We start from the raw sequence: 27,516 nt of genomic DNA on the forward strand, positions 1-27,516 counted from the left end.
ACCCTGGTTTAGATGGTTCCGTGGGAGGCTTAACCATTGATTTTAGAAATAAAACACAAAAATCATGGGGGAAAAAAAAAAAAAGGCCCAGTACAAAAATGAAGAATCAAAAAGTTGCACCGAAGCCCGTATGCAAGTTCTCAAGCCTTAATACAGGCCTTTAGACTTGCTTAAATTGCGATTTTCTTAAAGTAGTGTCTTGTATTTCCAGCATGAACGTATATGGTGCCTTTTATTTATTTGTAGCTAAGTGAACACGGTGTCAGTGGGAGTTGGACTCGTTCCTCTTTGCGGCGACCCGCCTCCCTGTCTTCCTTCCTCTCCCGGCGCGGCGCTCTATTTCACAAGGCGAAACGCTCCGCCCGGTTCCGACACCGTTTCCCGCTCGGACTGGCCCTCCTCGGGCCCCGTAGCCCTCACCTCCCCACTCCCCCCACCCTGTCCTCCACCCTCTACACATATACTAACACTCTGTACGTTTTCTACGAGCGGCGTACTCCACTATTTATCTTTTCGCCGTGGCCGCGGTCCTATTTTCCAACACGGCTCGGGCTCTTCTGCCTCCAGACGCGACAAGAAGGCGAGGTGTTTGGTTATGCGCCGCCGCTAGGAAGGAAACGAACGCTGCGGTTAGGTAGGTTCGCGGTCTGTCAGCGCGGAGGGCTGCTGTGCTGCTGCGGTGTCCGTCCGTCCGTCCTCGGCGAACGGGAAGCTCTCACTTGTCTTGGCGAGCTGTCGGTAGCAGCGCACCAGCGGCGACGGCACCGATGTCGGTAGGCTAGCGCGTGTGGGGCGGCCAGCAGCACAGCGACCTGCTTTGCTGGAATCGCCACCGCCACGGACTGACTGAGTGAGTGAGTGAGTGATCGCGAGCAGCAGCGGAAGCGATTTTGCCGGGTGAATTTTTCGCTACTACTAATAGTAGAGTCGACGGCCGAGCTACGCGCGATGTTGAAATTATAAAAGAGGAAACTGCTGTGCTGGTAGCGCTCGATGGCAGCAGTGACACAGACAGGGCTCCGCTCCGGCATGGCGGCTGTTGCGCTGCACAGACATGCTAGAATAAGCTAAGGTGAGAGCGCTGCTTTCCGCCACACGTCACGTCACGGGGGATGCGACCCGTTCCCGAGGGAGGCGCGCGGCAGCGGCGGCGTTGAAGGTGCGACACCCCCTCCCCCCCCCCACGAACGCTGGCGGGCTGCGTGGGAACCGGCGCTCCGAGTCCGTGCAGCTCGGGAACGCAGACGAGCTCTTGACTTAACGCCACAGAGCTGGTAAAGGTGTCACCTCGCGCCGACGGACATGTGTGCGCGCGCGCTTTTTTCCTAACGTCCCTTTCCGACGCACACATATCGGTATCCGCGCGCTTGTTCAGTACTACAGTAAAGTTACTGTAAAAGCCGGGTGGAGGAGGTGTGGGGGCGGAGCGCACGCTCGTGAGCACCATGTCCGGGGAGAGTTCGGCCAGCAGCGGCGAGGACACCGGCGAGGAGCTCCGGGAGGAGGGCTGTACGGTCAAGCACCAGCTCACGGACGGTACGTACCGCCAGCGCCGTGTCCCTGTCCCTCCATGTCCCTCTCTGTCCCTCGCTCCCGGAGCGTCACTGCAGGACTCATGATGATGGCGCGACCGTACCCTTAGTGGCCCATTGGCTGGTGAACTTTACCATGCTTTTACCTGTTCGTTCAGTACATATCAGCTCAGCCCAAGTACCTCACTCGAGGGAACTCCAGCACGTGTGGGATTCAGTCCTGCGACTTTGAGATTACAAGCGTCAGCCAGGTGCATTCAGTACCTGCGTCCCCCATAATGAAGGGTTATGTGTGGCTAGAAAGGGCCCCGAAGTCCATCCGTCCACTTGAGCATCTCGCTGGTCCTGAGCCTGTCCTGGAGGAGTGGGGTGTAAAACACGGTACACCTCGGACATGGTGCCAGCCCATCACAGGGCAGTCCCCCACACACACACGAACAACGAGGACGTGCAGACTGAGTGAGGTTCGAACCACATTTAAGCCCACATCCCAGGAGCTGTAAGGGACCAGCTCTAGCTGCGTGCACCACTGTGCCCCCCTGCCTTCAGATACGAACGTTGACTGAAGCCGCTTGTCCAGAGTGGGGTTGCGGCGAACCGGAGCCTAACCCAGCAACACAGGGCGGAAGGCTGGAGGGGGAAGGGACGCACCAAGGATGGGACGCCAGTTCATCGTGAGGCACCCCAAGCGGGACTCGAACCCCAGACCCACCCAAGAGCAGGCACAGGCCAAAGCCCCTGCACCACCGCACTCCCCCCCATGCCTTCAGATATTTACCTTTTTATCTTTGCCACTGGCCCTGTACTCGTGACATTTCACTTCATAGTTTACTCTTAACTACGGCAATTTATGACGTGGAGATTCGTAATCGTAAATAAGGCGTCTTATTGTAATCCTGTAGTTGAAGCATAAATTTATGGTTAGTGACTTGCAAACTTTGAAATGAACATATAATGTCCCCCGTGCGTAACGTACCGTCTGCATCTGTGCTTTCGGTACATTACATTTCCATTTATTCGTTTAGCAGATGCTTTTCTCCAAAACGACGTACATCTCATAGAAGAATACAATTTGTGCATTACATTAGCAGAGAGAGACATAGTTGCAGATGTGTGATTAAGTAGTTTCCTTCACCACATGCACTGACGTTCACCACACAAGTAGCTTCAAAAAACTTTACCAGAATATCGATTTATAATAACCTTCCTAGTAGTTTTTTTTTTTTTTGAGAAACATATAAACATTTATGTTGCATTGCAGGAGTGGCTCTCTATAGGATTGATCCGAGCATGATCACGAACACGTATACCTTACGTGAAAGTAAGAGATCGTGGGCAAAGTGAGTCCGGCCGGAAGAGATGAGTTTTAAGATCCATCCATCCATCCATCCATTTTCCAGACCACTTGTCCAGCTAGGGACGCAGTGTCAATAGGGAGAGTAGAGAAGCCCAGACGTCCCTGTCCCTTGCAACTTCCTCCAGCTCAGCCTGGGCCGACCTCGGGGACTCGTCCCAGTTGGCCGTGCCCGGTATGCCTCCAAAGGGAGGCGCCCAGGGGGCATCCTTATGAGATGCCCCGAACCACCTCAACTGGCTCCTCTCGATGCGGAGGAGAAGCGGCTCCGCTCCGAGTTCCTCCCGGATGTCCGAACTCCTCACCCTGTCACGGAGCGCGAGTCCCAGCACCCTGCGGGGAAAACTCATTTCGGCCACTTGTATCTGCAATCTTATTCTTTCGGTCATTACCCAAAGTTCATGACCATAGGTGAGGGTAGGGACGTAGATCGACCGGTAAATGGAGAGCTTCGCCTTATCGTTCAGCTCCCCCTTCACCAATACAGTCCGGTACAGCGATCGCGTTACTGCTGCCGGTGCTCCCAGTTTGCGGCCGATCTCACGCTCCCTTCTCCCCTCACTCGTGAACAAGACCCCAAGATACTTAAACTCCTCCCCCTGGGGCAAATTCTCTCCCCTTAGCTGAGTTTTAAGACCCCTTTTAAATGCGAACAGAGATTCAGCAGTTCTGAGCGAGAGGGGTAGGTCGTTCCGCCGCGGCGGAGCCAGAACCGAGAACCTCCGTGCGTTTATTACAAGTACGTCACTGCAGTAATATTAAAACAAAAAAGATGAGCAGACATAAGGCTTCAGGAGGTAGTTTTTTTTAATTAACGATTGTTATTGGGGAAAAATGTGATACGGATCCAAAGAGATTCCTCTTGAGATTCCTGTCTTTTTCTTTCAGCTAACCTCACGGGACACACAGAGAAAGTGGGCATGGAGAACTTTGAACTGCTGAAGGTTCTTGGAACTGGAGGTGAGATGATCTCTGTAGGTGGAACCCGGAAGGATTTTCAGCATATCGCAGCTCGGCACCTGCACAGCTCGCTCATCTGTCCGGGACGCCTATCGTTACGTTCTCTTACGTGAGCAGGCACAAGACGGTGTACTCTTTCACTTTTACTACAGACACCAGGGCAAATGTAGGTAGGGTATGAAAATCGAGCCTTTTCCTTCTTCAGTCGAGCAGAAGCCGTGGTTCGTTCGGTCTCGCCTCAAGAGCGCGTGCGGTTGTCCGGGACTCGTTCCGAACCATCTACTCACGTGAATAATTTTTAATGAATTTAGAAACATTTGACCTAAACGAATCCCAGAATAAAGGTCAGTCACTTATTTCGTACATACTCACAAGGTGCAGTAATGTGCGTATGAATTTACCGTGCGTGTGTTGCAAATGTTCTCTCATCTGCGTCCTGCAACCTCATGCTCCCGCTCGCCTTTCTCCTTTCCACCTCCTCCACCGTCTCTGCGATCTTCCTCTCTGTGCCCCTCCGATTGCCGCTCCAGCCTACGGGAAAGTGTTCCTGGTGAGAAAGATCAGCGGCCACGATGAAGGGAAGCTGTATGCCATGAAGGTTTGCCTCCCGTTCGCGTCCCCTAACTGCGATACTAGAGAAGACGGCCAGGTTTTGCACCCTGGAGTGCCTCACATACCTACACTTTGTTTCGCCCAACTTTCTATTGATGACGTACGATATCGGGGTGCATAACCCTTACAGTGTTTGTGGCTCGACTGTGGAAATGCTTTATTTCGAGGCAGGCGACCCACTCCCCTTTCGCCCTGTGAACGCGCAGGTTCTGAAGAAAGCGGCCATTGTCCAGAAGGCGAAGACGGCAGAACACACGCGCACTGAGCGCCAGGTCTTGGAACATATCCGCCAGTCGCCCTTCCTCGTCACGCTGCACTACGCCTTCCAGACACACTCCAAGCTGCACCTCATTCTGGGTCAGAGCCACGCAGATGCACCTTTCCTGTAGACTAGGCAGAGCACTTCATAAGTACATTTCTCCCGTGTTTCGGTTGCGTTAGCGCGAGGATGTGCTAACTTTTACTTTGCCCACGCTGCAGTGTGCGGTGTGAAATAAGGCCACGCTTTGTTCACCCGGTCTACCGTGCGAGTTTACGACGATAATTTATTCTGCGAACTGACTAGCTGCATCTCCGTGCTGTTACCCTGAAAGTCCTTTTGGATTAAAGAGGCTGCAAAGCAGATAAATGTAAATGCGGGACGCATGGATGCTAAACCTTCGGTCAGTCGCCCGACAGGTTTTTGTGGTCGTTACTGTGTTAGTGCAGGAAAGACATTTTTGTTTTGACTGCGAGTCGTGTTTGAGCACGGTACTTTGTTCCTCTGGTGTGCTATCGCAGTTGCTGAGTGCAATAAACAGTTCCCTCCATGCTGCTGTATTTTATGAATAGTTAGTGTACTGAGAAACAGAATGTGGTCAGCATGGGATTTCAGTGTCCCTGTGTTTCTACCGTGAGTCTCAAGTAATGTAGTATAACCCAGTAGGGCTACCTTGTTATGACCCCCTACCGAGGTCCTGTTTCGGAAATGTTAAGTATGAAATATACATGTGCGTGCAGACTATGTGAGCGGAGGGGAGATGTTCACTCACCTGTACCAGCGGGATCACTTCGCGGAGGATGAGGTCCGGATCTACATTGGGGAGATCATCCTGGCGCTGGAGCACCTGCACAAGGTGAGTGTGTCGGGGAGCCGCTGTACGTCCGCAGCGTGCGTTGGAAATGCCTGCAGTACCAGGCACACGTGGAGCCGCTTGTTACAGGGGATTTCTGCTCGAGTGACTGTCACCTCCTGCGGTGTTTGTTTGTACCAGTGTGCACTGACTCGATGCGGTATGCGTCTGCACCCGATTTACTGATTGAAGGTGCAGGATTTCACCTGTTCGCTGTACGCCGTCCTGTGTGATGATACGCGATCCCGCTTCACGCGGTCTTACGGAAAGTTTGTGTCCATCTTTCTGCAGCTTGGCATCATCTACCGAGATATCAAATTGGAGAATATCCTGCTGGACAGCGAGGGGCATGTGGTGCTCACCGACTTTGGCCTCAGCAAAGAGTTTCTGGATGACGAGGTTAGTGCGTTTTGCCAGCAGTGCCACTCCACTGTGGCCTCTGAGTTGAGGCAGACAAGCAGGGAACTGATGTCGGGTGGATGTGATGCAGCTAATCCATGTGTTGTGATGACTGCCTGACAAATAAGGTTCGTGTCTTCCTGTGTGTCCGTGTCCACAGAAGGAAAGGACGTACTCTTTCTGCGGAACCATCGAGTACATGGCTCCAGAAATCATCAGGGGGAAGTCGGGTCACGGCAAGGTGAAAATGCGCTCGCCCTTCGTTAACCTGGTAACGGCGCAGGAGGGATTGTCCAGTCCACTTTAGGGGGTCAAGAGCTGTACGTCACATTATTGTTCATTATGGCAGAATCCGTCCGTTGCAGGGTTGTCGCTTGTAGTGGGAGACGCCTAGTCAAACAGTCATGTGATCAACATTGTAAAGAATTTGTCTGGTGTTGAACCCGCAGTCTTTGTCACTCTCGCTGTCACTTTGTCGCTGACTGCTGAGCTGACTTTTGTGGCCCTTCTTGTGCAGTCGGTCGACTGGTGGAGTCTGGGCATCCTAATGTTCGAGTTCCTGACCGGGGCCTCACCCTTCACCCTAGAGGGGGAGAAGAACTCTCAGTCCGAGGTGTCCAGGTGGCTGCTCGTTTCTTCCGTCTTTTCGTTTTCCCTGTTTCATGAACACGATTCTGCCTTTCAAATAGTATATTAGCAGACAGAATCAAAGTACAATGTATCTGTGAAGCGATTGCCTTTGGAACAGTCTCTTTTGTTCTGCCAAAAGCCACTGTTCATCTTCAGTCATATTCCTTGTGTGAATTTTCTCCTCCCCTTACAGGCGTATCCTGCGCTGCGACCCACCGTTCCCCCCAGAAATCGGCCCGTTGGCTCGGGACCTTCTGCGTAAGCTGTTGGTGAAAGATCCCCGCAAGAGGCTCGGCTCCGGACCTCGGGGTGCGGAAGAGATCAAGAGCCACCCCTTCTTCAAGGTGCCCCCTTCAGTGTACAGGACCTTCTCCAGATCAGAGGCCGCCTAACAGTCTGTACTGTTGGAGAGCCAGGAAGCTGAGAATCTGTGTAGCGTCTTTATTGAGTTAAAGCTTAATCGTGCTCCTTGTATTGAACCCTCTCAAGGGACTGAACTGGTCAGACTTGGCTGAGAAGAAGGTGGCCGCCCCCTTCCGGCCAGAGCTGCGCAACGAGCTGGATGTGGGGAACTTTGCCGAGGAGTTCACGGGCATGGAACCAATCTACTCCCCAGCCAGCACCCCCCCAAGCACAGACAGGCTGTTCCAGGTAGCCGAGGGTGGTCTGCCAGGCTGCCTCAGTGGAGCGATTTACATCAGACACCTGACCTTCACACACAAACACTGTAGTAAAGGTACTTCCTTTCAGATGTACACGAGAGGTGCCCACTGTTGACTCGTACAGTGGCCCGAACAACCTGTTTGCGTAGGAGCGGATTCGGCTCTTTACGAGGGCAATTAATGCCGACGCTTGTGACGAAACGTATTGTGCGATGGGCTGGAAAATACGTGTGGGATTAAAGATCTCTCTTGCACTACTTGATAGGCCGGAACTCAACTGCAACTGATACGTACTGTAGGCAGGTGGTAATAAAATGAACCACAAACATAATCCACCTGCAGTATATTCCCCAGCAGTCACTGGTGTGGTGAAATCAAGACCTGCAAAAAGACACCGATGCCGAGTAGACTCCATACACTGAAGAATCTTACTAGTTTTAATAGTGTAGTAGAGTTAATAGAGGTGACTCAAATATACTCTGCTGGTGCCACGTGAGGAAGGTGCAGCAGTCCACCAAATTAACGCTGTGTTCTCGACTTGGTTTGTGGTCGCTGTGCTCTAGGGCTACTCCTTCATTGCTCCTTCCATTTTGTTCAACCGAAATGCTGTGATGGGAGACTTTCTGGAGACTCAGATGAGCCCGGAGCGTCCTGGTTCAGCCAGCGTAGAGCGCAGTGCCATGCTGAAGGTATGGACCGCACCTCTGATGTGGGCATTGCCGGAAAGTACTATACTATACGAACGTGTTCAGAACTGCAAAGGAGGGGAAACGACGGAACGGGTCCTCCTCAGCCTGCTCGCTCGCAGTTGTTTCTCTACTGAAGCACTTGTGTCTTTCATGTGGAGATAGCGAAGACAGTTTCTAACTCTTGTTAAGATCACCTCCTCGGCTACCCTCCGATATACCGCAACTGAACACGTGCCTCTTGAGATTTCCTCTGTTATTAAGGTGATTTTATCCTGATGATAACTTCTATCTGAATGAAACAAATGATAAAAGTTTCCCGAGTTTTAAGGAGAATAAAGGTGTTGTTTGATGACAGATGAATTAAGCTGTGCCTTGGGGTGTTCACAGAGTGTTAACTGGTGCCCAGTGCTGAACCATGCGGTATTTCATTTTTAACTTGTGGTAAGACTGTGGGATCAGTGCTCTCATTTTACCTGTGAAAGTACTGTGGGATACAACAGTTGTACAGGCTCCGACAGGCCTGCGCATATCTCAGGCTCGGAGTTCTCAGCTTCCCTTATTAGTGTCCGTGTGTTTCACAGCAACCTGTTCTGCTGGCTTCATTTGTCAGTTTGATAGTTATGCTATGTGTACTATTTTATTTATATACGTACGTGTGTGTGTATATACATATTATATATAAACACACACAATTTATTAGCATTACCGCATGTTCTTTAAAATGACTGAAGTGTGTTTTTATATTCTAGAAATGCACTTGATTTTAAATTATATTCAACTAGTTGTTGTGGCAGCAGGTAGCATAGTGGCGAGAGCTGCTGTCTCTGGTCAGATTTGATCTTCTGCTCTAATATCCTTGAGCAAAGTACTTACCCTAAATTGCTCCTGTAAAGAAGTTACCTGACTGTATAAAAGGGTAAATTACTGTAAGTGGCTTAACATTTGAAAGTTGCTTTGAACAAAAAAAAAAAAAAAATCTGCTAAATGTAATTTAGAAATCAACGAATGATCATAAAGTGAAAACGTGCATTCGTACAACTGCTACTTCTTTAAAATGTTCAGTGGGCATTTCTATCTAAATTTTACCAAACGTTGACTCGTGTCGACTTCGTGTTCTGTTTCACGATGTTTCCACGCCTGTGTCACGCAGGAGGAGGAGTACGAAATTTCTGTGCCGTGGGAACACAAGTGTAGCATTTAATGTTTGTTTCTGGGGTTAACTTGTCACAAAAACGAGTTTCAGCTGATAACCGACCGTTCCTAAAGCACACCCGGTTATACGTTGCTCTTTTTAAACACCACTTCGGCAATAAAAGTGTCATTACGTCACCGTTGATGTTTTCGATGTCGTTAGCCTACAAGACGAATTTTTATTCAATCGGATTTGTTGGCGACGACGCACCTTATGCTACCGCCGTACAGGGCTCGATTAAGGAAGGCCTCTGTGACACAACGTGCTTTATGTGCCCTTCCTCTATGTGTCTGCCTCTTGTCCCAGGACTCGCAGTTCTTCCAGCAGTATGAGCTCTGCCTGCAGGAGGTACCCCTGGGGGAGGGAAGCTTCTCCGTCTGCAGGAAGTGCAGGCACAGACAGACCGGGCAGGAGTACGCGGTGAAAATAGTGAGCCGCAGGTGGGTGCTGCCCCTCGTCTGAGCGACAGAGCACTCGCTCCCTCGTAGCGTTTTAAGGGAGGGACTGCTGTGGCACTGAACTGCTGCTGAGGAGTAACAGGCTCTTTGTCCTCTCCTCGGGTTACCTTCACAGAAAGGAGTTCCTGTAGTACGTCTGTCTCTGTCCGTCCGTCCATCCATCCGTCCTTCTCCTTTCTTCGGCCGACGCCTTTGTCCAAAGCAATTGTACTTTAAATGTAGCACATGCTATGTATTAATGTTTATATTGACCTTATGCTGTTATTAATATCATAGCTGTTTTTTTCCTAGAGAGCAGCGCAGTGTCTGCCGTGTCTTGACGGATGTGTTTGGCTGTTCCAGGATGGAAGCAAACACCCAGAGGGAGATTGCAGCACTCAGGCAGTGTGAGGCTCACCCCAACATCGTCAAACTGTACGACGTTTACCATGATCAGGTAGCCAAACGCACTCTCTCACACGTACATCCCACGTTTGCAGTTCCCTCTGTTCTTTTTCATACGTGGACAACCCCTGTGTATGTTCCAAGTTTTGATTGTTCCTGTCTGATGGATCAAACAAAACTCGTACATATTAGGTGCCCCAGCAGCCCTTGAGGTGGAAGTTCTTTCTGACTCACGTGATGCCTTGTTTCTGCACTTGCTCCCAGTACCATACGTACCTGGTGATGGAGCTCCTGCGGGGAGGTGAGCTGCTGGAGCGCATTAAGAAGAAGAAGCTGTTTGCAGAGGGGGAGGCCAGCCAGCTCATGAGAAGCCTGGTTTCAGCAGTGAGCTTCATGCATGATGCTGGAGTTGTGCACCGTGACCTCAAGCCTGAGGTATGACTCACCCTGATCTGCTCACACACCCAGCCTCACCTTCCCCTGGCCTGGTTACTATGGGAAATTGGAGGTAGAACAGTGAGAAGTGGGTTGCTCGAAATTGTTTGTTTAATAAAATAATTTTCTTTTTTGAGTAGCCACTGATGATGCTTTCTCAGTGAAGTTGCCTCATTTCCATTTACTTCTGCGTTTCTGTGAAAGCTACTGTCCGTGAAAACAAGTCTCATGAAATTCATTTAAAAGTCCTTTAGACTAAATACATAAAGTAATTTAAATGTGGAAAAAATGGGCTGTTTGAAACAGATAATTAGATTCTAATGGTGTAAGCAGTCCCTCAAACATTGTTGTGCATCAATATTAAAGTACCTGTGATGGAAACCCTAATTAATTGTCAGGATTACTCAGCTGGCATTGTGCTAAACTAATGTTTTGTGGAGGAAGCTTTACAGTCATTAATGCTGAATGTACTAAGCAGAACAAAGCAGGTACTTTACTAAGTTATAAAGTAACGTGTGTAGGAAAGGTGCTCTTCCAGCTCAGCCCTTGCAGGTTGTGCTGGTTTCTGCATTCCATGGCACCTCCTTGCAATAATCACTGGGATCATAATTTACCTGGTGTTTAAAGCGCTAATTGTGAGCTTAAAAAAAAATGTATTCCAATGCTGAATAGTAGTATCTACTGCATAGCAGTCTGCTGTTTTTGAATTTGTAATTTTTTTTTTTTTTTCCCCTCCCCAACTACCCAAACTCTGTGGCTGGAGCTTTTGCTGGTTAAGTCTTCATACTCTGGTGTATCAGCACTCAAGTGGTTGAAGGTCTGTGGTGATTGTGCGTCTTCCCTTTGCAGAACGTGCTGTTTGCAGATGGGAGCGAGGATGCTGTACTGAAAGTCATCGACTTTGGGTTTGCACGGCTGTGCCCTGCTGGCAGCGCCCCTCTGCAGACGCCATGCTTCACGCTTCAGTATGCCGCACCCGAGCTCTTCCACAGCACCGGCTACGACCAAGCCTGCGACCTCTGGAGCCTGGGCGTCATCCTGGTACTGCCTCCTTTTGTACTCTGGTTGCCTAGCGACAGAGATGTGCCATTTCCTAATGCCTGTCTGTCTTCATCCAATATGAACAGCACTGTGTAAGCCTCCATGATTGTATGGATCCAAACTGCTGTCTTAAATTCTAGTGTGATTTCCAAGTCTTACGTTTATTCATTTAGCAGATGCGTTTCTCCAAAGCAACCTAAAACTGCGTAAACAAAAGTGTGTTTCATCAACAAAGCAAAACAGATACAGAAATAAAATTCTTCCGTTACTTAGGTTAAAACCATAATTTTTGCCAGAATGCATTACATGAACAGCTATAGATATAGAATTGATAGGGAATTTATTTATTTAAATAAATGTAGTGAAAGTTTAGGGAGCATGTCGCGCAGGAGAGAAACGGGTCTGAAGGTGATGGGTTTTGACATTCTTTTTCAATGCTGATGGGGATTCAGCAGTTCTGAGTGAAAGGGAGCTCATTCCACCACATTGCCAGAACAGAGAACCTCTGGGCTGTTGATTTTGGACCTTTTGTCCCTGGGAGGATGACCAAGCAGCCATAGGTGGAGATGTGTAGTGGTCTGGCTGAGGAATAGTGAGTGATCAGGTCCTCCAGCTACTGATCCACTGATGGTGTTGAAGGCTGTAACTAGAATCTTGAACGTGAACCATGCAGCTACAGACAGCCAGTGGCGAGAGACATGGGGGGGGGATACATGAGAACGCTGGCAGGTCAAACACAACTAGCGCTGCAGCATCTGTATCAATCGAAGAAGTTTGGTGGTGGAGGCTGGAAGACCAGACAGGAGGGAGTTGCAGTAGTGCAGGTGAGATATCACCGTGGCCTGGACCAGAAACAGCGTAGAGTGTGTCGTGAGATAACGGTGAATCCTGTGAATGTTATGCAGCGCATGTCTGCAGGGCTGGGTTATGGCTTTGATGCATTGAGAGGAGCAAGAATTGAGTCGATTGTTATTCGGCTCAGGCTCTTCAACACTGGAGCAGATGAAATGAGCAGTCTGATAGAGTTCCCCACAGGTGGACAGACCTGCTGGGAGGTGGAGGATCTCAGTCTTGGAGAGGTTGAGTTGAGTAGATTGTGATCAGTCTATCAAGCACAGAAGTCTGAGAGACAGGCAGCAATATGTGAGAATAAGTCTGTAACTACAGGAGAAAAACAGAGAGATGAGTATGGGTAGCATTGCAGTGGTAGGAAAATCCCTGAGAGGCAGCGACAGAGCCGAGGGAAAAGGAGAAGAAAAAGAGTATGGGGCCCAGCACAAAGCCCTGTGGAACACCAGCTGAGAGAGGCTGAGGGGAAGACGGGGAGGTGTACGAATCCACCTGGGAGGATCTACCCGATGTCCATGAGAGAAAATCGGGATATTGTGGTTGACAGTGTAAAATACTGCAGAGCCAGATGGAGTAGAATGAGGACTTAGGAGAGGTAGGCAGCTCTAGGAGACAGCAGAGCTTCTGACGCTGCATGGAGTGCGGTCTCTGGAAGTGGCTGATCTTAAATCCAGACGCATAACTGGCAAGGAGATCATTGTTGGCAAACAATAGAGAACTGGTTGTAGGGTTAGGGTTCCAGAAATTTTGAGAAGAAAGGGGGAAGACAAACTGCCCTGTAATTGGGTCCAGTAAGGGTTTCTTCACCAGCAGCGAGATTCTGGCAGTTTGGAAGGCAGATGGGAAGCAACAGGAGGAGAGCGAAGAATTAATTATAGAAGAGGAAAAAAAAAAAATAGGTTATAGGAAAATTGTATGGTATTTTACTTTACAGATATAGAATTATCGTGAAGGAAAGGAGCTTTGATATTGAAAACACCTCAAATTTGTGAAATTATTGCTAAAACAGGATGACAATGACATGAGAACTGACAGTGAAATGTTTTTGACAATGTCTGTCAGTATACCATGCTGTCTGGACAAGTACCCTTCCAAAGTGAGACCAAAAGGATGACTTCATCACATGCGGCAGATATTATGCGCAAAATAAAGGAAGGTGACTTCTCATTGGATGGTGAGGCTTGGAGGGGCGTGTCCGAGGAGGCAAAGGAGCTGGTGAGAGGTATGGTTATAGGTTCTCTCCGCCTACCCTCATTCCACCGTACCACTGTTGCCGAGTGAACGCATTCACCCAATCCCCCCTGGGACACGCAGGCCTGCTGACAGTGGACCCAGAGAAGAGGCTGAAGCTGTCTGCCCTCAGGGAGAACGAGTGGCTCCAGGGCGGGGGGGCTCTCTCCTCCACCCCCCTGCGCACGCCTGACGTCCTGGAGTCCTGCGGCCCCACCGTCCGCACCTACGTCAACGCCACGTACAAGGTATGAGTTGGGGGGGTGGGCTGAGGAGAGAGAGGGAGAGGAATTGAAACTAAAGCCCAGTGTTCCCATAGGGAATTGTTTTTAATCAGCAGTGGGAGACTTCTGGACCCGAGGGCTTCTGAGCACTTTTACAGCGAGGCACCATTGTTGCATAGTTGTAATTGGAAAAAAGGTTCCGGTATTTTTCCATTTTAATGCTACATTATTTTGTAAAACCATTTTACACAATGGTGTAAAATGTAATGAATCGGGTACAGTGTGAGGCGCAAACCGTCCTGCTCTCCACATTCAGTAGTGTTGTTGCTTAACCTCCTCCTACAACCCGCTAGGCCTTCAACAAAGGGAAGCGCGAGGGCTTCTTCCTGAAGAGTGTGGACAACGCCCCGCTGGCCAAGCGCCGCAAGATGAAGATGACCAGCACTGGGGTGGAGACGCGGCGGAGCTCCTCCTCTTCCTCGTCTTCCTCGTCGTCGTCTGCCCCTCCGCCGGGCACCGCCGCCAACCCCAAGGCGCGGCCCACGCCCAGCTCCGAGCCCACGGCTCGGACTTAGGGGCGGCTTTGGAAAAGCACCGCGGAACGCACACGCCGCAACGTGCGAAAACGGAAGCGGATGGACAGAGAGCGAGCGAGAAAAGCTGTACCCCCAAGCACTGATCCAAGATTAACTCTCCTGACCCAATACCTTGAAGGGATTTCCTTCACCAACAGAAGGCTGCTCCTGAACTGCCACTTGCTGATCTCATCAACCAGCACCAAGGGGTGGTTGTCCAAGAGGCAGGTCCAGCTGGAACTGAAAAGCAGCTGAAGCCATAGAGGAGCAGGAGTAGGAGCAGGAGCATCAGGATCCAGCAGTGCAATTAAAGCCCCAGAGCTTCATCCCTGTGAGCTTCCCAGTCCTGGCCCAGGAGGCTTAACCCACTGCTGCTGGGCCCATGAATCCCCAGGACCTGGATGGGGCAGCCCTGCTGGTGGGTGTGGAGAGGATGATGGTTCAGAGCATGAGATTAAACCCCCATTTGCCACTCATTAGTCCTTCTGTAACCCAGCGGGGGTTGTCACATCTCCAGCCTGCAATCCCCCCAACCTTGTCGCCTTCAGAGCCACGATGCACTTTCCACAAAGGCAGCGCGAGAGACATGTTGGTAGAAAAGATTCCCAGACAGACCTCTTTACTGCTTCCCCAGTTTGAGCCAAAGTTTTGTTGCAGAGCCCTTGTCCAAGTACTAAGACTGATGATCCCCAAGGGCAGAGCACCTCGACGGTCTCTTGCAGGGCTCTCGTCTTCTGCCGTCTTCACGGGAGGTGTGGCTGTGAGCAGGAGTCGAACCGTGGAGCCAGGGTGTGCGTTTGTAACTTATTGCAGAAGTCATTCAAGCACAAGAGAAACATTTACATGAGTATTTTAGTTTAAGTGCTTCAGTGGAACCAGATAAATTGTCATGACACTGTGGATTTTTTCTTTTTTTCTTTAAGTATTTTATGGATTTGTTTTTATTCCTGAACCCATTTTTGCTTCAAAGCCTTGACTGTGAAATGTTGCTGTCATACATGTTCACTGAGAGCTGAATGGACTTTCATGCCACCGTTTGCTGCCCACCATGGCCTCCATGGGAGCAGGGAGCGAAGACGGCACTGCACGACCACTTTTGTCATCGCTTTTAAGCGTGGGGAGTACAGCGGATTCATTTTTGTCCATAATTTGCTATACAGCTTTAACCTGTCTTTGACACATTGTTGTGTTTCCCGTTTCCCGCCCGCTGTTGTTGTTGTGTGGAGATGTCTGTGCAGGTGACACTCTGCATCATCAGACATATTCCACACACACTCTTCTCAATTTCTCATCCATAGAAGTTAGGGAAAGGCTGGGCCAGTGAAATGTTCTAAGTGTATTTTATTTCTATTACTTTTAAGTTCATTAGTGTGTGTCATTAGATGTCTTTCTCAACCTAATGATTTTAGTTGAATTTTAAACAATGTCTAAGTGTCATGTGATGAAGTACCTTTTTGCAAGAGGAGTTGGTTTCATGAACAGCAAAAGGAAAAAAAAAAGTTTTGTGAAATGAAATCATGCATTAAACTTTTAATATCTGATCTTTAACAATGTCAAGTACATTTTACCTGACTATGGTATGGTTGTATTATTAAGTATTTTAACCAAAATGAAAAAATGTTTTGGGAAATTTTTATTAAAAAAAAATACTATCCATTGGTCCCTGGTTGTTTGTTCAAAATGTTATATGAGCTCAATTTTTTTTTTTAAAAGAAATCCTCTAAATGTATAAAATTAAGATGCCCTAAACCTGTTAACTTACACAAATGTTTCATGGCCATGCAGATGCCAACATCCATTTCGTTCACCATTTATGTCCAAGATGGACTCATTCAAGGTAGTGAATTCAGCTTTAGGTTTAATACCCCTTTTTATCCATTTTAATGGGACTTGGTGATAGTTAACCCTAGTTGGGTGTCAATGTTGGTGATCAGGAAAGCTTTCCCCCCCCCACCCTTGACACTAGTGGTAATTACATCAAATTTATTAGAATTCACCGTTTCATGTGCAGACTAGTTAAGCTCCCATAGGCCTAACCTAATATTTAAGAAAATGTGTGGATTTCTTATAACACTATCACAATTTGTCGGGATATATTTTTAGAATGTTTAATGTATAGTCTTTCATAGTGTAAGTTATTGGAAAAAAATTATACACATCTATTAATGCTGAACGGTATTTTCTGAAGGAATTCACCTACATTTAATCTTGGAGTAATGTGAACTGTTTTAGCCCAGGGGACAGTGGGTACTGCAGCGATGAGGATTTACCTTGTACTCAGAAGGTCCTGGGTTTGCATCCTGCTCCTGCTATAGTACCTTTGAGAAGTAAGATGGAGTAAGAACAGCATGCTGTGTAAATGGATAAATCATGTAAAGTTATCCATCACTGTCAACTGCCAAGGCATACCATAAATAAGGATCAATAACTTATTCCTAGTTTTCTGGTAATTTAGCTAGATCTGCATTGTATGACTAAACGAATCAACATCCCAACAGCACCAAGTTAACTCCAATCCAGCGTACCGAGGTGGTCTCTGGGACAAGGGCTGACCAGAGAACCATGCACTTGCCCACCCTGCACACCGGGTGGCAGTGTGGCGCTACGCCCACAGACTGCTGACACCATTAGGGCGGATGGATGTCTCGCCTGGGGACACTTGCAAGTTATTAAAGCGGCCTGATTGTTTTCAGGCGGCTCCTGCGCAAACCAAGGGCACCCCAGATCGGAGGGGAGGGAGAGGCGCAGAAGGGAGAAATGGGAAAAGGGGAGAGGGAGAGACGCGCAGTCACCCATTGACATGTTGATGCAAGAAAACGCAAGCATTTGGCATTTGCACACAGGCTCAAAGGTGAATAATAATTTAATGAGCAGTGGACAGCGGTTACGTACGGCGAATTAAGCGGAAAGAGGAGCGCGACTCACGAGCGGAGTCTCCGCGGATGACTTTGCAGCTGAAAGTGATCTACTGAAGCGTGGGGCAGTCAGGATTGCAGTAAAGGTACAAACAGGAAACGGTGTAGCACCGGTCTCTATTACTTCCACTCAACACGAACAGCAGGCTGCCAAACGCCCGTGTTTACACAGCGGTAAAAACGCCGACGCCGAGCGGACGCGCACTCCACCGATTGGCAAACGATGTGTGCGAACGGAAGGAATCAACCTGGACACGGAATTATTTTTTGCGAATAAGAGAAGGGCGTGAAGTGACACATTGCCATCGTGGGCCTGCCAGTCAGTCAGCCTAACAGCTGAGTAAAGAGCCAGCAGTGTCTCCCGACAACACTCTCCCTCTCCCTCTCCCTCTCCCTCTCCCTCTTGCTCTCCCTGCCTCCCTCACTCCCCTCACCATCAAATTTTAATCCTGACTTCCCAAAACACAGACTTCTCCATTATTGACTAGCCAAGCTTGACTGACTTCACTGAATACACATCAGAGCCCCACAGGTTTCTGCTCCTTCAGTGGGTTCACATGATCATATGAACATGCATTATGTTATGATCCTCTATGGACTTTGGCGCAGAGCCACACGGTAACACCAACTGACCGCTCGCTACGGTTGCCCGGGGCGTTGCGTTCATGTCCGGTGCTCCACGGTCCGACGCGTCCCGGTCTGTACCGCCGAGACCGGAGACCCGAGAGACATTCTCCTGCCCAAAGTCATTGAGCCCGTCCCATAACGGTCTCCTTGTGCGAACCTCTCCTCCTCTTCGCTTTCTCCTGCTGACCTCCCATCTCCCGTACCGCGTACCCACGTTTGCTCCCCCTCCCACCACCACCCCCCCCCCCCCCCTTCACCCAGTGTATTAAAGCCTTCCACGCTCTGAGTAAAAAGCTGATTTATTTTCTCCGAGTATCGATCGCTCCGTGCATTAAAGATTATAATTCATTACCCGGCCTTTTTAATACATTAAACACTCAAAATAAAAATAAAAATAAAAACCTTGAGACGGATGCAGAGAATCAGTGTGTGCCCACGTCTGACAGAAGCACTGCCCCCCGGCCCCGCACACGCACACGCACGGAAATGGAGGAAATGCGCTCTTTTCACTCGGGGGCAGTGCAGCTCTGGTCCAGCGCAACAGTAACGCTAATCTGTACTTCCTGTGGGAGGAGAACAGCGTTAACTAACGCAAGGAGAAGTTCCAGCAAGCAGATGAGGCCCAGAACCGCTCACATACGTCCAAAAAGAGGAGTCGCTGCAATAACAAACAGAAACGTATTTAAAAGCAGTGGAGCCTCCAGTCCAAAACAGATGGACGTTTCCGTAATACGGGTTTGCTTTTCGGGGGGTGCTTTGTTCCGGCAAGCGCACGGCGCGGAACCTCAGAGGCCACTTGTGGCCTCGGGCAACGCAGGTCCAGCTCTCCTTGGAGCTTCTGGATGCAATCATGCTGCATCGGGGGGTAAGACCAGCAGAGCACTGGGATCTCTGAGTACTTAGGGCTCCAGGCCAGCTCAAGTGCAGAACTCAATGCCTGTTTTCCCTTTTGTCTCTGTGTGTGTGTGTGTGTGTGTGTGTGTGTGTGTGTGTGTGTTTCGCCTGCTGTCAGGAGCTGAATGTGTTCCCTGAGAGACCCGGAAGAAAGTGGGAGAGAGTGGCACTTTTCCACCTGTGTCTATACCTGTGAGAGTGCGGCTCAGCGAACAGTCTTGTTTGTATGTATATGTGTGTATAAGTGTGCCCGTGCCACCTCACGCACGCCTGCATGCTTCAATACTGCATCACCCGGCTGTTGGGGAGGAACATGTGTCAGTCCCATCCACCCACCACGCCACACCACACCACACACTTATACACTGCGCTTTAATATTACAGCAGCCAACATCTGTGAGGGGATCAGAGACATCTGGCTCAGGGACAGTGGATGTGGACACGTGCAAAGTATGAACACACACACACGCGCACAGAGTCACTCAGCCATCCACATGGAAGGATCTCCACGTAGACTGATGTACTCTGTCCCCAAAACACACCGTGCCATTCCGTCAGCTAACCGAAACAAGAAATATCCTCTCAAAGTTGTCTCCCCCCCACCCCCCACCCCACCTCCATCACCACCCCGTCTGCAGCACTGTGACAGGCTTTCAGACAGTAAATCAGCGCATTGATCCAGTAGAGCTGCGAGTGTCCTGGATTCGGCTAAAGAGCCATTTTCATTTCACAAGCCGCTTCCCCCCTCCCCGTGCCATTAAACATGGCCCCCCCACCTTCCTTTAACCCGAGAGCCACAGCCACCACCTCTCATGGTCCTTCTCTTCAGGCCTGCTGGGAAAAAAGGACCCCTCACAGTACCTCCTTCCCTTCTCTGTTCTAGTCCTCTTCCGTCCTGCCTTCTAAGTCCTGTGACATCCTGCCCCGAGTGGCAGCAGGTGGCCCATCTGCTGCTGTTGCTGCCGCTGCCGCCGCCGCCGCCACCACACACACACACACACACACACACACACACACACACACACACACACACACACACACACTCCAACATAGTGGACATACTACACGACTCCTGCTGGGACAGAGATGTACAACCCCAGCTGCAGCGCAATAATTGATTGTGTTATTCACATCAATAATGACAACGATTATTGTTATATCAGTCAGTTCATTTCCTTTATCATTTGTTCCAGAATAATATCACTATGTTATATGTCAGTTTATTCCTGCCAATAAAAAATGTTTAATTTAAACTATACACAGAGAGAGAGAGAGAGAGAGAGAGAGAGAGAGAGAGAGAGAGAGAGAGAGAGAGAGAGAGAGAGAGAGAGATGGATGGATAGATCTCCAGGAGGAAGCAGCTGAGAGGAGCAGTGATCCGAGAAGAGCCTTTGTGGGATGCGAGGCTGGAGGATGACGGATCGACAGCAGGAGGGAGGGAAGGAACAGGTAAAACAGAGCAATAAGGAAAGAGAGTATGGAGGATGAGTGTGGAGGGGAAAAGACACGGAGGAGGTAGGTCAGAGGAAGGGAGAACGCTAATACGCCATAATGACTGGAGGTGTAACGGTCCTACCAGTCTCTTCCCTCCGCAATGTCCACCAGGTCTCGGCTGCTTCAGATACTCATCTGTGAGAGTGTGCGTGTAGGAAGCGGGTCTTATTTTGGATAAGACTGAAGACAGGAGGGAGCACTATGGAGGGGAGGGAAACAAAACCCTGTGCAGCCCCCTCCTCAAACACACATCCTCATCATTCGCTGATGAAGTCTTAATCGCAGTGACAACAACCCAATGCTGTGGGTGACAAAACCGCTTCGAAAAAGGTTCCACCACAAGCGCTGTGCAAAACCTGGAAACGCGCAACACACTTTATTGCTTTTTCTACACGGGGCCTCATATGCGTGCAGAGAAGACGCGGATACAGGACACAGCGTGGTGCAATCAGAAAGGGTCACACAGTGCGCCAGAGCCCTGTCATTTACATTCTCTCTGTTTAATTTCATCTTCCTTGCGTGCAGAAGTGCCACTAATGCTGTCATCACCCATTTCCCAGACTGCAACGCTGACACCAGCACGACATGCTGTGCTTTTCCCACGCCGCATCCCTAAGTCACCGAGCCCCTTGTCGCTTTAATGGATTTCTCTCATGCTGCACAATAATAGATGGCAAAAACACACTTTTAATAAGTGCACAGTAAGGAGCGATGCTGCTCAAACACACATGTATCTCACTTAGAATGTGACTGGTACCATTTCCAAGCGATTCCACAGTGATTCATACACGCAGGCTGCCCTGGGAGTCCCTGGGGCTGAGCCAGCAGAAGGAAGGGGAGGCCGAGGAAGAGGAGACACACATGCAGCGAGGAGCCCAGAAGGACGGGGACTTCATTGCTGAGGGCTTCAGAGCTTGCTTTTCACCTGGGCACCTGGAAGAGACAGGTCATCTTTATTGTCGTCATTATCAACATCAGTGACATCATCATCATCATCATCATCACCATCGTCATCTTCACCCCGCTCCCCCGCTAGCGCTGCGCTGTCGTCGAATCTCCAGTTTTAGGTTATTGTCAGTTATTCGGTGTCAGGTGGCCAAAGTCAATAAAGCTTAGCATCAATCAGCTCGCCTGGCACAAGAGTGGAAAATTAAGTCAACATACATCGATACAGCAGTTTAACTTGAGAGAGTCAATCTGGGGTAGAAATGATCATCATTCAGCTCATGTTAACGTTAGTGGGTGAATCTCTCACAGTCATCGCTTAGTGTCATTCCATCTTCCAAAGGAACAATACGTTGTTAATAGAATTCAAGTGTGTCAGTGAGAAGATCAGACTGTGCGCGCGCGCGCGCGCGCACGCGCACACACACACACACACACACACGCACACACACACACACACACACACACACACACACACGCACAGAACAGCACCACGGCAAACTGACAGCTACGACTGACTGCTCTCACCAGCACAGCTACAGCAGCTCTTAGCACCACCGTCAGGTACTACTACAACACTACTACAGCTGAGCACTTCTACTACTGACGTGAACAAACACCACAGCTACAGAGCGGGTTTACCGGGACGATGACTGACTATACTAGTGCCACAGTTACAACACGTTCACTATGGTAATTAATAACTAATATTACTACCACAAGCAGAGCAGCTTTAAAACTGCCATAAATTAATAATATTACCAGCACAGTTACAGCAGATATTACCGAAATGACCAATGACAACGAGAACAACCACTACTACTACTACTACTACTACTACTACTACTACTACTACTACTACTACTGATATAAGTAAACAGCTTCAGAGCTGTGACGAAGGAGCACTACAAGCAGAGCTACGACACTTCTCAGCACTGCTATGACTGCCACGAGCAAAATCACAGAAAGTAGAGGGACACGCGTGTCTCCGGCACTCCATGCTGGTTACCTGTCTCCGAGCCGAGTTCTGACCGGTCAGCCAGCTAGGGGTTCGAGGGTGGGGAAAGAGATGCACGCAGATACACGTAGTATCATTATTGATGTCTTACGGTAAATATATACAATATGAATTAATTGCACTTACGCTCCAAAGTCATAGTGCAGCCGTATAAAGGAAAACATGTTGTATTAAATCACTGAACTGCAGCGACCTGTGTTACACTTTGTGCGATGCAGTGATGGTGAAAAGTGAGGAAGGAGCTGTGCCACGGTGACATCATGACATCACTCACTGACGCAAGTTAAGGGGTATTATACAGCGTATTATCATACAGTGTTTACAGTGCTGATGAACACTGCTGTGGTATTATGTGGGTACAATGCTCGCGTGCCCTGCAGTGGTGCTGTGAACTGTGAATAGTGATGATGTGCCCAGCAGTGATATTATGTTATTAGCAGCACTGATGTACTCTGCAGCGATATTATACACTGAAAACCGTGCTGGTGTGTGTTATGGTAATAATGTGTAGTGTTACAGCGTTGACATTTATTGCAGCAATATTGTACAGTGTTACAGCGCTGATGTGCCCTGCAGTGACATGCGCCGTTTCCATACCGGTACACAGCTGTGAGCTCCACTGACGCCGATGTGAAGCTCTGTACACACTCACCATGTGGGAAGTAGCGAGGGAGCCTGTCTTGGTACAGATCCTCATCAGACTTGAGAAACACGCAGAAGATCACACGATCCAACTGACAAACGGGCAGAGAGACGGAAAGGACACAAGTTCAGCACTCAAATCTTTGAGCGACTCAACGTAAAAGGACGTCAGTGTGACGGGTCCGAGCTGGAAATAGACAGGAGCAGAATCGCCGTGCAGTGTGACAGTGACCGGCGGCACCAGCACTATCCTGGGCGGCACGCCTGCTTTCATGCTGTTAGATCGTGGACTACATAACAGAATCTAAATTTAAACCTTCCAGGGTGGAACACACAGGCTTTCTGATTGGCACAGAGATTGAGTAGGGCAATAGAAACAGCAACACCTCCCTACTACCTTACTAGTCACCTCACACTATCAACATGCCCATGTTACACACATGACGTAAGCTGTGTGCGTGTGGTCCACTGCAAGAAACTGCTTTCCAGCCATTGGTTCAATCATTATGTCTTGCTGTGAAGCCCACACAAACAGCTCTGAACAATAGTGGCAACTGAACAAAAAGTAAAATTAACAGTGCTGTCTAATACTGACTAGGCTGTGAGACCTCAGTGCAACAGTATAAATTTACTGAGCTGAGACCTCATTGCAGCAGTGTACGTTTGCTGGGCTCTGACCTCAGTGCAGCAGTATAAATATTTACTGGGCGATCTCAGTGCAGCACTACTTACCTGACTGATGCATCTGGCCAGTAGTGTAGCAGTATATATTTAAGGGGCTCAGACCTGAGTGCAGCGGTATATATTTGCTGTACAAGACGTAAGTGAAGTACTACGTATTTACTGGGATGAAACCTCAGTGCGGAAGTACAGTATATTTAACGGTCAGTATATGATTGCGTAGCTGGTACTGCAGTCATGCACAGTCATTGGCAGTAAACTACATTGCTAACCGTGCAACTGGGTTAAAGACCCCTCCTGTGAGGTTATATGACCTGTACTTTTAAACAGTTGGGAAATTGAAATATATAGCTACTTTAGTATAAATTTGTTGAAAGAATACACTGAACATAAATTAAACAAAAATAAGCTGAACAAAAAGTAAGTACTAGAATCTCAAAGTAAACTTTAAAACACAGACAGACAGAGGCACAAAACTGGACTTAGCTTTTCTATTTCAAATTAGATACAATTCTTATACATTTCTTATAGATGTTTTTAGATGCATCAGTGTATGTTTTAGGGGCCTGTTTGCAAATAATAAGCATCACTATTTATTCATTGTGCGTCTGTAAACAATGCATATGTGTGAGCTGCACGGAAGCTAACGTTACTGGTAAGTCGTGCGGCTTCGATCAAACACAAGTTTTAATAAAAACGTAACTGGCGTGAACACGATCCAAAAATAGAACTGTGCAGCATTCTTAAATATACATGGTGTCAACCAGGCAATGACTGTATATATTATATGCATGCATATTCATACATACACAATATGGTGTTTGCTTTAGTACTAAAATCAGCTATATAATTAAAAAATAAATAAATAAATAAATAAAACCTGACCTGTACCAAACCAACTGCAAGCCATTTGAGTCTTTAACGTTGATGCCCTCCCTCCTAGAAGCCTCCCTCTGTCAGAGGGTTAGAACTTACAGAAGCTAGTGATGTGGAAAACGAGAACTTTAATTAGGAATCTTTAATTAGGTATCTTTAATTAGTCATTTCACACATCTGTGGAGTGAGGAGGGTGAGAGCAACACTGCGAATGGTAAGCGGCACAACGACGACTGATGGGTGTGTGTGTGTGTGTGTGTGTGTGTGTGTGTGTGTGAGGAGCAGACTTGTGTGGAGGGAGGCAATGTGGAACAGGATGGCATATGGCAGGGAGGAGGTGGGAGAGACATGGATTAGAGCGCATACATGTGGAGACCTAGGTCTGATGGAAGTCTGTCTCTGCCGTCCCAAACCTCCCAGTCCCCTCTCCCTCCGGTGAAGACGCTAGTCTACTCGGGTCCCATACGGAGCCAATTAAAATCAAGGTTCTCCAAGCGTGTGCATCGACTCAGTGACTCCCCCCTCTGCCCAGCAAGGCAATCCCCGTGCAACGGCTAATCCCTCCCCTAGCAACAGCAGCATCGGGAGGAGAAGGAATATGAGGAGGACATGGGAAAGAAAGGTGGAATTGTACCTGAGCAGGGTGCTTCTCCAAGTACTCTCGAACCACGGTCAGGGCCACATCCACAGCTTTGTCTGGGGGATATCCTAAACACAGATTACAGCAGTTACTAAGCCAAACCAACAAACATACAAACACACACACACACACACACACAAAAAACCACTGCACCTCATTAATGTCCCACTATGGTTTTTGCCATTTTTTTGCCATCATTTTGCCAGACTAGTGGTACTACAGAGACTGTATACCCTGTCCGGGAACAACACGCAGCGGCATCGCTGGCTTCTCAAGCATCGCTGACTTTCATAATAATACTCCTCAGCTGGGCACTGCACTAAAATGACAGTCTCTCTCAGACATATACAGTATACAAAGCACACAGGACTGTAACATTTCCAGTTCTACATAGTTTCATTTTCTGCTCTGTTTTTCCGGATCATCTTGAGGATTTGACTTTATCCCAGTTTAAAAAGCCTGTTTCGAGTCTTCAATCAGTTTCAGATGATTGCGCCACTAATGTTAGCTGGGTGAAATATGTAGCTGTTAGCCAGAGGGATTTACTCACACAGGGTTATTTTCCGTAGTACAGGCTTTCCGTGGCACTGAGCACAATACGAAGCAGCTATGAAGAAATTCCAGAGAAACATTTCTGAACAACATATGTTGCCGCGTCATATCGCCAGCTCCGATGATGAATCTAATTATTGTTGTCATTATGCCATTTAGCAGATGCCTTCATAGACTGACTTGTCTACAGAAACGAATACGCGGAACACAAACACCAAAATCAACGTGAAAACAGCGGGAGGAAAGCGAAACAATTCCCCATTATGTTATGCAACACATGATGCAATGCCAGAGCTGAAAGCAGAACAAACGAACACAGATGAAGAAGCGAAGCCCCCTTCAGTTCTGCCCATGATGGACCCCCGCAGACAGCCGCCGGCGAAATAACGGGAGCGTCCCTGTCCTTCGTACATGTCCTACTCTTCCTTAAACATGGAAAAGTAACCTGTATAACAATGAAATGGTGGGGTCCTGGCTGCAGGGGGAGTGTGTCCAACAGCAACGAGCCCTTGGGTGAGCTGGTGAGCTGCTGTTTTGCCACTGTCTGTCACATGCACTGTGTGGTTTGGAAGGAGGCCTGCAGTATGGGAGTGGCCCTGCAAAGCTGTAGCTGCAGGCCACCTCATACACACACCCCTGAATGAATGAATTAATGAATGAATGACCTATTAATCCCAGAGGGAAATCCTGTTTGGGTGTAACAGCACCAAGCATACAACATACTTACACACAAACACTGAAGAGACAGAGATAAACAAGTAGACAGCTTATATAAATGAGCAAGTTAGGTACATAAACAAGCAAACGTGTTCACGCATCCAAGCACACATTGACACACTACAGGCAATTTAGACTCACAAATTCACCTGAAATGCACACCTTTGGACTGTGGGAGGAAACCAGAGCGCTCAGAGGAAAACTACTTGAATACAAGAACGTGCAAACACTACGCGGACTGGATGGAGAAGGGAACCGCATACACTGGCACGTCAAACGAGCTGCGAGGGACTCACTGTACCTACTGCACCACCGTGTCCAGCAAAGCAATGGTAATTTTAAATTGATCTTGAAAGTTTAGACTTTTATGTTTCCATCGTATGATATTTAAGAGATATTTATAAACAAAAAACTGACCTTTCAAAATGACAAGCTACAACCAAATAGAGAAAGCGCTGGCAAGATATTTCTAAATGTGCAGTTATTTTTAAATGACATTCTGTAGCTATTCCACAGATATTTCATGAGCAATAAGAATTCATGTGCTTGCAAAGAGGAGTAAGTTAGGAGAGCACTGCTACAGCTGACAATGCTATGCGACTAGGTTTGCTCACCTGACACTGGCAGATAGGTACGTGTTTCTGAAAGCTCACCCACAGCCTTCTGGGATCATGCTGTCATTTAGCAGTGCCTAACCACCAGCTCCTCAGTGCTTAGCTAGCTTATTTATAATTGCTGAGTGGTGCCAGTGACTTTGTCTGTCAGCAGCATTAACGATGCATAAACACTCCAATCCATTATCACCATTAGCAATTGTTCCCTATTTAAGAAAACCGAGAGGTCCACCTCAAAGCTGCTGGACGGCCCAGCCTTCCCACACGGGTCACATGCCACATACCGTGACTGCAATTGCAGATGCATATGTGACGTAGCGCCAGCATCCCACCGCAGTCCCACATGTATAATCTCTCCCCTTGACCAGAGTCTCACTGTCTTACTGTGGGGAGGCGGGGTCTCATTTCTGTTTGCAAAATTACTCTGATACTATACGGGATTAAACATTTCTTTCCAAGAAAAGACTCCAAATTGACTAAAACTGCACTTTGACACCAGAAACGATGATGCAACTTGCACTGTGCTGTCATGATAAACCCAAGTTCCCTTAAATAAACTTGTC

The 27,516-nt window shown here is 48.4% G+C and overlaps 2 protein-coding genes across 5 annotated transcripts in view; one reads left to right on the top strand and one right to left on the bottom strand.

Moving 5' to 3' along the window:
- The first annotated feature begins 238 nt into the window (after positions 1-238).
- Positions 239-15,911, top strand: rps6ka4 (ribosomal protein S6 kinase, polypeptide 4). 2 transcript variants are annotated; one of them, XM_018737391.2, is made up of 18 exons: positions 239-1,536; positions 3,775-3,846; positions 4,377-4,444; positions 4,665-4,815; positions 5,458-5,573; positions 5,862-5,969; positions 6,130-6,210; positions 6,487-6,590; positions 6,793-6,943; positions 7,089-7,250; positions 7,825-7,950; positions 9,449-9,582; positions 9,943-10,036; positions 10,249-10,419; positions 11,269-11,460; positions 13,372-13,531; positions 13,624-13,787; positions 14,117-14,463. In XM_018737391.2, the coding sequence occupies exons 1-18, from the start codon at positions 1,446-1,448 to the stop codon at positions 14,336-14,338; spliced, it is 2,367 nt and encodes a 788-aa protein (XP_018592907.1). In that variant the 5' UTR covers positions 239-1,445; the 3' UTR covers positions 14,339-14,463. The 2 variants fall into 2 exon arrangements, with proteins under 2 accessions (XP_018592907.1, XP_018592906.1); XM_018737390.2 differs by lacking the exon at positions 239-1,536 and having other exon boundaries at positions 3,583-4,444; positions 14,117-15,911.
- Positions 15,912-20,098: 4,187 nt separating this feature from the next.
- macrod1 (mono-ADP ribosylhydrolase 1) overlaps positions 20,099-27,516 on the bottom strand; it is a 73,036-nt gene continuing 65,618 nt past the window's right edge. Inside the window, exons 8-11 of one of the 3 annotated variants that reach the window (XR_003798086.1) lie at positions 25,065-25,138; positions 22,884-22,965; positions 21,026-21,201; positions 20,099-20,924 (exon numbers count right to left, since the gene is read on the bottom strand). Coding sequence is in view for 2 of the 3 variants with exons in the window: in XM_029257382.1 (XP_029113215.1) it covers positions 21,176-21,201; positions 22,884-22,965; positions 25,065-25,138 (182 nt within the window). In the remaining variant the exon portion in view is untranslated. The other 2 variants (XM_029257383.1, XM_029257382.1) reach the window with 2 other exon arrangements.

This window comes from Scleropages formosus, chromosome 13 (genome assembly GCF_900964775.1).
Source record: "Scleropages formosus chromosome 13, fSclFor1.1, whole genome shotgun sequence".
NCBI lineage: Eukaryota > Metazoa > Chordata > Actinopteri > Osteoglossiformes > Osteoglossidae > Scleropages > Scleropages formosus.

Bases quoted from the DNA above. Each gene is read 5' to 3' on its own strand.
- rps6ka4 (XM_018737390.2), top strand. From the start codon at position 4,148: ATGAATTTAGAAACATTTGACCTAAACGAATCCCAGAATAAAGGTCAG. The intron at 5,574-5,861 runs GTGAGTGTGTCG...ATCTTTCTGCAG, and splicing joins CGCTGGAGCACCTGCACAAG to CTTGGCATCATCTACCGAGA. The intron at 10,420-11,268 runs GTATGACTCACC...TTCCCTTTGCAG, and splicing joins ACCGTGACCTCAAGCCTGAG to AACGTGCTGTTTGCAGATGG.